This window comes from Lepisosteus oculatus, chromosome 9 (assembly GCF_040954835.1).
Source record: "Lepisosteus oculatus isolate fLepOcu1 chromosome 9, fLepOcu1.hap2, whole genome shotgun sequence".
In the NCBI taxonomy this organism is placed as follows: domain Eukaryota; kingdom Metazoa; phylum Chordata; class Actinopteri; order Semionotiformes; family Lepisosteidae; genus Lepisosteus; species Lepisosteus oculatus.
The window spans coordinates 30,594,470-30,607,370 of NC_090704.1; the positions used below are offsets into that span (position 1 = coordinate 30,594,470).

Sequence of the window (12,901 nt, forward strand, 5' to 3'; positions counted from 1 at the left end):
CAGTACATGCGTGAGGTGTTTTCTGGGGTCCAGATACTCAATCTGGGGTCCAAATACTCTTTCTATCAAATCCCTCGCTCAACCATCTCTCACACAGTGAAGTACAGGGTACAGGACAGAACGGACTTTAAGTCATTTTTAAGTCACTTAATTGAGTTAAAATCAAGTAGTTTGGTATAGGTAAAGCCAAATGATTCTTACTGCTGTGTAGCTTCTCATGCTCCTTCAGGTGTTTTTTGAAATTGAAAGACTTTCCACACGTTGGATGAGAGCAAGCGAAGGTCTTCTGTTGAAAGTGCTGGTATTTCATGTGATGCTAAAAGACAGGCAGGCTTATATTCATTACCATCAAACACTTGAAAATATGGAAATATTTAACTTTACACACATCTAATGGCTTTGCTTATTACTGTAAAGTAATGACCCTTATCATTGCGACACCATGCATTCTATATCATACTGCTCTCAGTGCACAGTGCCAGACTGGCCCTGTGCTGTTTCACACTGATTTGAGCTAAACCCTCTAATCGCTCTGTGTGGTACCTGCTACCACCTGCTAATGCTGCCAACTCTACATTTCAGACTCACATTGAGATACTGACGAGTAGAGAATATTTTCCCACACCCATCAAATTCGCAGGGTAGAATCTCCCTCTGAGTTGCCTTTCTGTAACACAATTACAACCAGACAAAGTAATAAAAATGTGAGCAGCAAAAAGGATGTATTATTTTGTACAGATGCAGTTTTGTGTCCTTTGCACAGGTAAAGCCTTGTTAATTTAAAAAGCCGAAGTGCTGAAAGGAATACCAAAAACATTTGATGCAAACAAATTTCATGCAAGTCTCCTCGGAATGAGGCTTGTGTGGTTTGTTCAATATTCATGGAATTATGATGTACTGATCTTTATATTATCACAATTTATTTCTTCACTGGGAGGACTCATAATTTATAGTAATTCCTCAAATGTCTATATCAAATGTCTTCATCCTAAAAGTGTTTTACATATAGGAGGATTTACTTTGTCAACTGATGCTCAGTAGTGAACTGTGGGATGCGATTTCAAAGTGTAAACGTAGGTATTTCATTTTTCAAAAAAAGTTTTCAGTAAGGTTTTAGAAATCCGTTGCCAGGTTCAAAGCACAAATATCAGGTCAAGTATGTACTGTATATCCACATTTCAGTTTTTCATTAACAAACTAGGTCAATATCTGATAGTGGGATCTTTTTTCACAGTTAACATATTACTGTGATGTCAAAAGTCAAACATGAGTAAGAAAATATATAATTTTGCTTAAAGAATGTATACATAATCCTATTTGTGCAACATCTTCCTGTGGCGATCTGCAATCACTATTTTTTCCAAATTCTTAACCAAATGCTTCTTGTGTTCTTATGTCACCTTCTGCTTTTTAGTCAGCATGTCTTCAGTACTTGAACACAAGCTACAGGAAACATCATATCTAGTAACCCAGAAATGAAATTACTCACTGACACTGACCTAATTCTTTTAGCTCCAATCTGTGAAATATCATCGTCTGTTCCCCTTCTTATATTCCTTCTGAAAAGCAAAAATATAATATTTGAGAATAGTTCTTGATTCTTCTCTACCATGACCTTTCTGTGTCATTTTCCTACCTCACGTCTCTCTGTTTATTTCTCTATTAACCTTTTCCTTTCTGTACTTACATCAAACCTCTAAGTATTGACAACAACAATAACAGTAAAATAATTATTTACACTTGTATAGTGCTTTTCTGGATACTCCACTCAAAGCGCTTTACTTGTAATGGGGGCTCCCCTCCACCACCTCCAATGTGTAGCCCCACCTGGATGATGCTCCAGTACTCTCACCACACACCAGCTCTCAGTGGGGAGGAGAACAGGGTGATGAAGCCAATTTATAGATGGGGATTACTAGGAGGCCATAATTGGTAAAGGCCAATAGAAAATTTGGCCAGGATGGTGGGGTGACAACCGTACTCCTTTCAAGAAATGCCCTGGGATTTTTAATGACTACAGAAAGCCAGGACCTTGGTTTTATTTCTGAGCCGAAGGACAGCATCTTTTTACAGTATAGTATTCCCGTCACTATGTTGGGGCATTAGGACCCACATAGACCAGGTAGAGTGAGTGCCCCCTACAGGCCCAATTAACATCACTTCCAGCAGCAACCTTAGTTTTCCCAGGAGGTCTCCATCTAGGTACTGGACAGGCTCACACCTGCTGAGCTTCAGTGGGTTGTTAGTTGTTAGTTGCAGGTTGATATAGCTGCTATCATATCGACCTCTTTGTCTCTCTGTTGACCCTTATGTCTCTGTATTAACAATGGTCGTTGTTTGGTTTAATCCCTCAGTCCCTCTCCCTCACCTGTTTTTCTCTCTCAGACTCTTCCTGGTTTCCCCGGTTGCTTCTCCAGTTTGAACTGTGTTCCCATATCTCACATTCCTCACAGGGGAAGTGGACATCCAAGAAACTGCAGCATCACTGAGCACCAAAAAGGCACATTAGCACCACGTTAACACCATAAATGCTTTGAAGGAAATTCATATTTCTCAATTTCAAGAGGAGGAGACATGTATTAAGAACTACAGGGCATAGAATCCAAACTGCTGTCACAGGCCGGCTTCTGATGTGCTGTGGATTCTGGCTTATCAACCAGTGTAACCACAACACCTGGGCCACGTCAAACATTAACTGTAGGTCCTTCATACCACAGATAAGGGGACTGACCTTTTTGAAAAAGGGCTATAGTTCTTGTCAGTCAGGTCATCAGTGTAACTTATATCAGCCTCTTCATCCACAGGAGGTGAGTCCTGCTCTTCGCTGGATAAAGAGAACACTGTTACAGAACATTAAAATTATACACTTGCTTCAACTCACATAGTGGTTAGTCGGAATATTATGTACAGTTAACCTAAAGTAACATGGTCGTCTTGAAAGGCAAGGTTTAGACAAAACAGCTCTTCGCTGGAGAAATAACAGCCACCCCACTACTACCATGTCTGGCTTGGAGAGGTATTCTCATACAGTATACTCCCTGTGAATAAAAAAAACACGTGTAACTAATAAGAAACTACAACTTCCAGTACAATGTATTTTATTTCACAGCTTTAATTAATTTTGGAGTGTGCTGTGCTTTTAAAAAAATCAACTAACAGAACATAAAAACAAGTTTGCACAGGCTTTCTACTTAAAGATTGCTCTTTTAATCCCTGTATTTTAAGAATGTTCCTCTGGTATGAGCTCTTCCCTGGCTTTTCACTAAATACCTAACAACTGACAACACCCACATGAGGCAGTTATATCTTTAACTGCTACTTTGGTAATTAGAAACATGATTTGTATATGGCTGTTTATTCAGATTCTGCATCAGATCAATTAAGAATTTTACTACCACAAATCACCCCTCTCTCCTTCTTCACCTGCTTTTCCCTTGGCGTGTTCGAAGGGGTCACCAAAGGTGTCCTTTAGGGAGGAGGCCCACTGCAGAACTACTTGTGAGTGGTATGAAGGACCTACAGTTAATGTTTAACGTGGCCCAGGTGTTGTGGTTACACTGGTTGATAAGCCAGAAGCCACAGCACATCAGAAGCCGGCCTGTGACAGCAGTTTGGATTCTGTGCCCTGATGTGTGAGTAGGGGGAGCTGAGATACCTAATCATTTAAAGTTTGTTAGGGACATGTGTGGGGATGCGCAGTGGTGATGGAGTTGGAGAACATGTGAAGGATGCTGCTTGTGACTGGCCCACCGTGGAACTCCTGAGTTACTAGGCCTGTCAGCTGACAATGTCACAGTCGGCTAGTGACAGCACGCAGACTGACTATGACCAGACTGGCCCTTTCAAACACTGGATATCAGTAGAAAAGCCTCCATTCCAAATGAAATGAAACTGTTTCAAAAAGCACAAAAAAATGCTGACTTGCACAAAATACCCATGTAGAATTTTGGGTTTAATCTCACGGAAGAGATTCCATACAATGGAAGCTACCTTCCCATCACCTTCATAACAAGTAACTCAGTTTTAAAGAATAAACATACTGTACTTTAACTGACCTTGCGTCCTCCAGCTGCGTGTTGTCTGCTGCAACAAGGTTACTTCCACTCTCTACCGCTGTCTCCCAACTACTTACAGAGTCTAAAAAGAAAAGTTTAAAATACTGCAGTCTCACATCTAAAAACAACATCCTGTCTTGTACATCACCGTAATCATAAAGAAAGAAAAGATTTTTACTTTTATCGCTTTTATCACTTCGTGCAAATGAGTTCCTTTAATGTAGACAAGATGTATATGAACAGCTTGTGTGCATACACCTCCACCCCCAACCCCTCCATTTCTGTCTTGTCTGGAGGAGCTGAAATCCCATAATTTTCTCCTTACCTGCCTTATCTGTCGCACTGTTGCCATCCTCAGCTGCTCGGTGCTCAAGCGTCACCTCCTCTGCTGGCTCGTGTTCTGCATCGGGTGTTGGGGAATTCGAGCTTGGATCCCTCCTGGTTCTGTTTGTAGAGAGTTCCTTGGCTCTCTCTCCATCCTTTCTACACCTTCTACTCGGCTTTGCTCTCGTCTTGCGAAGGGCAGGAAGGGTCTCCGACTGCGAATTAACCCTCTCTGCGCCCTCCCTCGCCCCCAAGTTAGACTTCTCTGCCCTGTCGACTCTCTCTGAGGGACACCACACAAACACATGGCCCCCTTTGCATTCCCACCTCAGGCCAAGTGATCTCCTTATCCTCCCATCTCCGCCGCTCGTTACTGTATCCCCTCCCATTTCAGGAGAGCCTTGAGCAAGCCTGGATCTGCTCCGGCAAGCAGCTTCACCTGTACCGCTGATGGGAGGACAGGAGATACTGTCATTATTAGAGGTATTTTCAGTACAGTCTTCACTAGTGCCATAAGCGCCATCAGAGCAGGGGACAACAGAACCACACTTATCAGTGAGGTCATTCCTTTTGCAGGTCACTATATCTTTGCAACTGCAATCCCCGTGGACATGTCCAATTGTATCATTACTCTCTCTTGTCGGAGATTTGCGATGGTCACTATCAATATGATCAAAAATGGTTTTATGCAACTGAGCATCACATTTCTCCAAAGGTTCAGCACTGAGTGTGTTTAGCAAATCACCAGTCTGTCTCCTCCCTTTGTTCACCACATTAGAGTGTGGATTAGGACTGTTGCTGTGTGCAGCCTGTACAATTGGAGTAAAATGGCATTGCTGACTGTGATTGTGAACGAGCATAACTAAGTGATTCAATGACTCCTTTGAGGTCAGAAATGTGTCGAGACTCTCCATTTTAATGACCGCACCTAAAATATAATAAAAACATAAAACAGGGAGGTAAGAAGGGAGATCTTTGTCATACACACGATAAGCATTTTTCATTTTTGGCATCTGTCAACAAACACAACCCCTAATGTCAGCAGTAAGGTTAGACCAAAGCCCTCTTCATAAGACACTTATTTTGAAGAAGGACAGAACCAACTTCAGAGCTGTGCCAAAGGGTGCCGATTCACTGGAACTATTTCAAAACAAACGTTTATACAGTGGTCTTGAGATTTTAAGAAAGAGTGATAATACATGGCAGTATAGAAGAGATTGAGGCTCTGCGTCATGGATAAATAACTGAACTGTGTCTGCTAATGACAGAAAGAGGCACAAAGAAAAACAGTGTTAATATGCTTTCCTTTGATTGTAAAAGGAATCAAATTGTGCAGCTGAACTTCTTGGCCTGCTTACTCATTAGAAAAAAAGGAAAGTGCAAAGGTCACACAGATGACCAAGAGGTGACTGACTCACACACACTGGACCCATTGCCAAACACTGTGAATTCGATACGCCAGCGGAGAAGATGGTGATGCATCCCTGACCAGTGTATTTACCCAGCTCACATTAGTCAGTCAAGCTGTGTAAATGAGCAACAGTTGTATTTGATATCCAGGTGGAGCATTGCATTAATCATACTTTCAAGAGGAATTAATTACACTTTGCATTTCATCTCACTTCATTCACCTCTGAAATGCAGCCCCAGTGTCAGCCACTCTGAGCCAGGAGCACCACTATACACACTACACAACAGACTACTCAGCAAGGCGGAGAACCGAGAAATTACTTCACTAACTGAGGGGAACTATAGGTATTCTCAGACTGCTACATACAATAGAGGCAGGGATATATTTTGGGTTATATCAAATTTACACAATTATTTACACTTTTCTCATTGGGACAATTTTTTCCCCAGACGTTAAACTTAAGCCTTCTTAGAGAAACAACAAGAAACATTTGCCTTGTCTATCACTATAAGTACAGTATTTTTTTTTAAGTAGTAAGTTAAGAGACATCATGTTTACCTGAACAGCTGATGCAGATGTTCGAAAAATAACTGAGGGAGAGAAAGAAATACTTCAGATATGAGGTCCAAAAGCAAAGCAATGGAGTTTAAAAGAAACAACGAAAATCTGAATGTGACCACCTAGCAAGAAACAACAGGCCTCTGTAGAAGTACTGTATGTAACCACTGGGCTGAGGGCTAGAGGGAGCTTCCTACAGAGCACAACAACCACAAGGACGTGAAACCCTGGGGGCATTATACAGTGAAACAAACTCAAAGACTCCGTCTTTTCGGTTAAAAGAAGACACGTTTGTGTCAAATTCACCACCGACATATCCTCTACCCTGACTCTAAACACTGGAGCCCCCCAAGGCTGTGTGCTTAGCCCTGTCCTCTACTCCTTATTTACTGTACCCATGACTGTGTCACCAGGCATAACTCAAACTCCATCATCAAGTTTGCGGATGATACAACAGTCATTGGCCTGATCACAGATGGTGAAGAGTCTGCATACAGGGAGGAGGTTGAAACCCTGGCAGCATGGTGCCAGGAGAACAACCTCTCTCTGAACATCAGTAAGACTAAGGAGATGATTGTGGGCTATAGAAAAAAACAGGGAGGAGATCACACACCTATCTACATCAGTGGGACTGCAGCGGAGAGGGTCAGCAGTTTTAAGTTCCTGGGAGTAAACACTTAATCTAACTACAGCACAGAAGCAGCTAGAAACTTGACTTGTACGATCTAGTCAAGTCCTTTTCTGCAGGACATGGAATCAAGGAGAACATTCCTGGACGCACTCACTTTAACAGTATAATTTACTCATTTATAATCATATCCGCAGGAAAGATGAAGCCGTCTTTGCTACAGCAGTACTATCTGACTAGTGCACTGACAGTCAATCTGGACAAAGAGAAATGAAAGCTACAGTAGATCTCTGGGAAACGGGACCTTCTCCAATCTAGTTTGTGCCCCACTGGAGCATGCTGGGTAGACTGATTTGAATCAGTACATGCTGTAAGAGGTATTGCCTGCAAATCTATTAAGGAATCTAATGTTAAATAGATTGAAAATGTGCTTATGTTTTCTAGCCCAAGTTCCCAGTTATTATTTTCTTCATCTTCTGTTTTCCTTTGTTTCTAAGATAATCCAAGTTGTTCACATTTGTCCCTGTTGTTTTGCATTCCCTCCAGCACAATAACCCACCAACGTGCAGCTTTCCTTTAAATCTGCAAATAAGCACCCAGGGACACACACACCTCCAAAACCCAACTGCCTCTAACCACTCATGCATCAGGACACTCAAACCTGGCAATGACTATACTAAAAGCGAAAGGCACATGGGCTCGTGACACAAAGAAAATTGTTTCTGTCAAATAAAACCACCAATTAAATTGTGGCTATGAAAGATTTTAACTGTGCAACCCCATTTTTTTAAAAATGCAACATATTTCAAGATCTTATACCATAATTTAAATGGGCATGTCACTCTGAAAGCTATGTTTAGAAGCAACCAAGAGGTAAATAGTGAGCACGGCATGGCTCAAATTTGTTCTGTAAGTTCAATAAATGTGAAGAGGTTACACAATAAAATTGAGTTTTGCCAGTATAATGTAAGGTGTGAGTTTGATGGTGACAAAAATATGAAGATGATTCACGCAGAGTGCATGACCAGCTTTACAAAATAATTGGGGATACGGGATGCGAAACTTTTCACACTCCATTTTAATTTTTTTTTTTATCTGTTCTGAATTCAAAAATGTTCCTCACTGCGGTCTGTGCTGATAAAATTCACAACCAACAAAAATGTCACACCTCTCTGGCAAAGTTGAAACAAACGCTATATTTATACAATACATGCATTCTCCTAAACTTAACTCTGTTAAAAATACATGTAGACAAGGGTCTACTTGAAGCTTAGGATTGGCAAGGGTGTTTTTTTTTTTTGGGGGGGGGGAATGTCGAGAATTTTAGAAAAGAAACCAGAATTTTAGAGAAAAAAACATCCATGTTGGAACACATTTTTGAGGGAAGATTTGGCAAGAGGCTCAGAGACACCTCATAGTGAAGCTGGTACGCTGCCCATCTCTTTACATAGAAGAAAACAGTGATGAAATGTAGGTAGAACTCAGACTGAACTAGGCTTTAGTTTTGTTTTTGTGACATTTGGGTTGTTTCTTTCACACTGCAAAACAGCACGCCTTTTCTTACCTTACAGCTGCATTTCTGCATCTGTTCTTTCCGGAGTCTGGCCTATTTAAACATCCTGTTACGACGACCCATTCCAGGGTATGGCACCGAGGTATATACTGTATAACAAAACCTGAGGTGTGTGTGTATATTTGAAATTTCTTCACTCACACCCACCAGACAGAGCTGAATCTTCCATCAGTAAGCATTAGTATGACGATACACGGTGTAAAGCCTCATGGCCTGTGTGCCATGGCAACCATCTTTAGTGACCCTGGTGTGTTGTCTCATCCCTTGCAACAGTCTCATCTCCCTGTTCATCAGCGCGTCTCTCTGATTGCACCTGAACGCCTGTCTCATTCTCTCTGTGTTGGGTAACATCGGTACCTCTCCAGCAGATACTGTGCGAGCTCTGAATGCAGACCGAACCCCAGCTTTTCCTTCAGTTCTCCCCAGTCCTCCAGGCAGGATCCCAGCCGAATCCGGGACTTACTCCTGCGAGCGTCGAGCTCACGGCGCCTCTGTCGCCGTGCCGCGTCCCGTGTTGATGACATCACTGCCTGAGGACATAAACGGGTCGACAAGGGGACATCCTGACATTTCTGCCACCAACGAGAAAGCATAGCTGAACAAGTTCATTTCCACTCAGCAGTTTGCGTGGACCCTCACTCAGATGCTTCTGAAGGCTTACATTCATAAGGGAGAGGGACTTAATCTGTGTGCATGCCATTTTGTGTTGGGACATTCATGCATCATACGCCAAAGGAGTCACAATTACCTATCTGTGCACATTAATTAGGGCACAATAATCGTATTGCTTCTCATCTACACACCACGGGGCCGCATACCAGAGAGATAATCTGAACCCTTACAAATATAAAGTGCAGTGCTGTGGTGGTTTATAACTGCAACATCTTATACTAACCACAGGTGGATGGTCAGGTAAAAAAAAAAATGGTGGTGCAGCTCAAATAATTGGTAGTGCAAATGTGTAATTAAGCTGCATTTTCGGCCTGTTGCATGCAAAGCTTCACGTTGTCTGAGCTACAGATCAGCCTCTGGCTGGATTAAAGCCCTGGTGCTGATGATTTCTGACAGATCTCAGTTTAATCGGCGAAGCAGGTTCTAAAGCAGAAGGCTTGGAAACGTTTTCCAAAGACACTGATATGACTGCCATTGCATTGTACTGGTTGATGCGGGAACACGGTCTTTTGTCATGTCTCCAGCACTGTATCTGCCCGGCTGCATGGTGCTCAAACAGGCACTTTACTAAGCATATGATGACGCGGTATGGGAGGAAAAAGCATTACCTACTGTAATTGTGAGGTGTGAGTGTATGCTGTATATATAGTGAGGTGCTGTAATTAATCCTGTCTGGCATCATATGCATTACAGAATCACGTTAAATACATAACTAGAAAATGTATAAAAATCGACATCCATTAGAAACAGACAGTAACGTTAAGTGTTACAATGGCTCTTGTTTAATACAGTGTTTGTTTAGTAACATTTATGTTATATATAAGCATCTCACTTGGCAATAATACTGTATTGTATTACATTGTATTGTATTGTAAAACAGTCAAGCTATATGGATATGAGACTAAGCTATTATTTCCCCAATATGAATCCACGGCGATTCATATTTTATAAACAATATGCATTGTTTGCATAAAAACAATAAAGGCGGCGGAGGCTTTCCATGTACAAGTATACATACAGTATCTAACCATATTGCCTGTGTTTCCTGTGCTAATCCATGCATTTTACTTCAACAAGACTGGAGCGCACAAACTTGTGGTCAGTTTCACATTTCTACTACGGCGTGACAGAATCACTCGATGCTGACAACATACTGGACTGGAAAGAACGAGGGAGAAAACCAAAAAGATTAAAAGAATCATCTACAGTGATGTCTATTCACTTTCTAGCACTACACAGTTATTAATGATGTACTATAGAAAGAAAACTATACAACGATATTTGTAATTTGGGATTAATACAAATATTTTCTGAAACACATCTGATAATAGTACAAATGCATGCTGTTGCACACTTCCTGACAAATTAACATTTTTATATTTTCATTCAGAAATCGTACGTACTGCGTTCTAAAACAGCCATTAAAATATGCCCTCGCACAATCAAGTAGAAACACTACTTCCCTTTTTGTACAGACCAATCGCGGACCCCACCCCGCCATTCTTACCGTTGCCCTTTTAAGGAGGAAATTCACTAAAGAGATCTGGTCAAATGTAATATTTTTCGGATCTGCTGAAGCCGCTCCCACTTGAGATAGATATGCGCCGTTACTGCTTAGCAGGTACCAAAAAAAATGATTTCTTGCGCCGTATAAACCCCAAGTAAAAAAAAACAAAGAAAGCTCCAGCGACAAGAGCTGAAAGACAAACAGGCCTCTGAGCCGAGAGGATTGTGGGACTAGTAGTTTTTAATTGTCAACCATAGATATCGCGGAAACAAGTTAGATACACATACTTAAACGACTCATTCTTTTCAATGCCATAGTTGCGACGCCATATTGCTGAGGTCTTTTATTTTTATAGAACCCTATCTCGAAACAATCCGGGTCATGCAATAGATAAAAGTTTACACCTGCCACCAGAGACAATAAAAAAGGACTCATTGCATAAATTTTGTATGCCATTTGTGATCATCCTAAGTTTTCAGGATCAATCGAGCCTGATTTCGACAAGGAAGAAGGTGTTTTCACCAGATTCATAGACTCTTGATCACACAAATGAAAAGTAAACAGAATTCAGTCTTTTGCGCTGCCTGAACATTTGACCTAATCACAACATTTAATAAAAAGTTCAAGGAAAATTCAAGAAAACGATTATTGGAAAATCACAACATAATAGAAATCTAAAGCACAGCTTAATCAAAAATCTTGAAGGGAAAAAATCAAAGAATTGTAGAGAGGGAGGAGTTTTAGAATTTCATGCTAAAGAAATATTTAAATTTGATTGGCTATGTTAAAAATGGGGTTGTAGTACTAGATACCCCCTCCCCCACCACCATCCAATACTTGAAGCAGTCTTGATGTGGTTTTAAAGCCCCTGTGGGCTCCTGTGGACACAACAGGATCTGAGAACACTTGTTTCTGAAGACTTGTGGGATTCAAACCTCTGGTGGTTTTTCATTCATATTTTAGTACGTTCTTGACCAGTCCCTAATTTGCTAATTGCTCACCCTTTCCTGTGCATTGAGATACAGTATCTGCTTGTGGGACCCTCTAGCAGCCTCTACTATACTGTACCACGCTGAAAATGCTCTTTATCTGTTAAAGTACAATTGCAACTTTCTCTGCCATTTCATTAATAGATTCATTTAATACAAATGTAATTCAGAATAGCATTTCTGGGACTGTTTCAAAAACCCGCCCAGTTATACTGTATCTATGCTCAGCTCCTGAAAGTGAAATTATTATTATTATTATTATTATTATTATTATTATTATTATTATTATTATTATTATTATTATTATTATTATTATTTATGTTACCAAGCAATATTCACCATCATTCACACAGAAATTCTGGGAATCCTTTACCTTACGTTCTTTGTGCTGTATTTGATTGTCAATGGAACTGACAGGAAACAGCAGAGTTTGCCAAACTGTGGGGATAAAGAACCTGGAATCCTTGATTTCAGTTATTTTCATGCAAACAAACATCTTCACGAATTATTTGGGTACTGGAATCAAGTCTGCAAAAAAAAAAAGATAGGGGCTTTATACGGTAGTGTAACAGTCTGTAAATTTTTTTCACTAATTTTTCATGTAGTTGTTTTGCATTAATCCAGACATTTTTACTTTCAGTCAGTTTACTGGCTTTAGCAACAGATAAGTGCTAGACATAATCTTTTAAATCTAATCCATGTCATCTAAGATATACATTATTCAAAAGTCAATGCAATGTTAAATTCCATGAGAGTTATGACACAATGTTATTTAATTGATGACTGGGGAGTCCAGATGACCATATAGTAAGAGAGATACAGTCTACCACTCTGTTCCAATACCAGCATCATAAGAGATAAGAAAGAAAATATTCCTCATTCCAGATGAGCATCTGACAAGAATCAAGAACCAAGACTTGCATGAGACAACAGGAACTGACTAGACATCGGAAAATTTCCTGAAATCTGAAACTGCCCATTTTCATTGACCAGATACTGAACAAACTTGTGATCTAAATAGCATGCCTGGCAAAATGAATAATGTCATAAGGTCTTGGGTAATTGTGCAATGTTATGATGATTAGTTTGTACAGTTATAAAACTTCACTTTAGTTTATTTACTAAGTTGTATCCACAAGACATGCAGTATGAAGCACGCTGTTGCATAGTCCCCGCTGTAACGT

At 40.6% G+C, this 12,901-nt stretch overlaps 1 protein-coding gene across 5 annotated transcripts in view; it reads right to left on the bottom strand.

The window, feature by feature from the left end:
* Positions 1 to 12,363, bottom strand: part of znf692 (zinc finger protein 692) — a 16,851-nt gene extending 4,488 nt beyond the window's left edge. Inside the window, exons 1-10 of one of the 5 annotated variants that reach the window (XM_015356509.2) lie at positions 12,091 to 12,362; positions 8,907 to 9,079; positions 6,349 to 6,380; positions 4,381 to 5,307; positions 4,056 to 4,137; positions 2,732 to 2,824; positions 2,369 to 2,485; positions 1,500 to 1,559; positions 589 to 667; positions 202 to 316 (exon numbers count right to left, since the gene is read on the bottom strand). In XM_015356509.2, coding sequence (XP_015211995.2) covers positions 202 to 316; positions 589 to 667; positions 1,500 to 1,559; positions 2,369 to 2,485; positions 2,732 to 2,824; positions 4,056 to 4,137; positions 4,381 to 5,307; positions 6,349 to 6,380; positions 8,907 to 9,079; positions 12,091 to 12,213 — 1,801 coding nt within the window. In that variant the 5' untranslated portion in view covers positions 12,214 to 12,362. The other 4 variants (XM_015356513.2, XM_015356514.2, XM_015356511.2 and 1 more) reach the window with 4 other exon arrangements.
* Between the last annotated feature and the right edge of the window lie 538 nt (positions 12,364 to 12,901).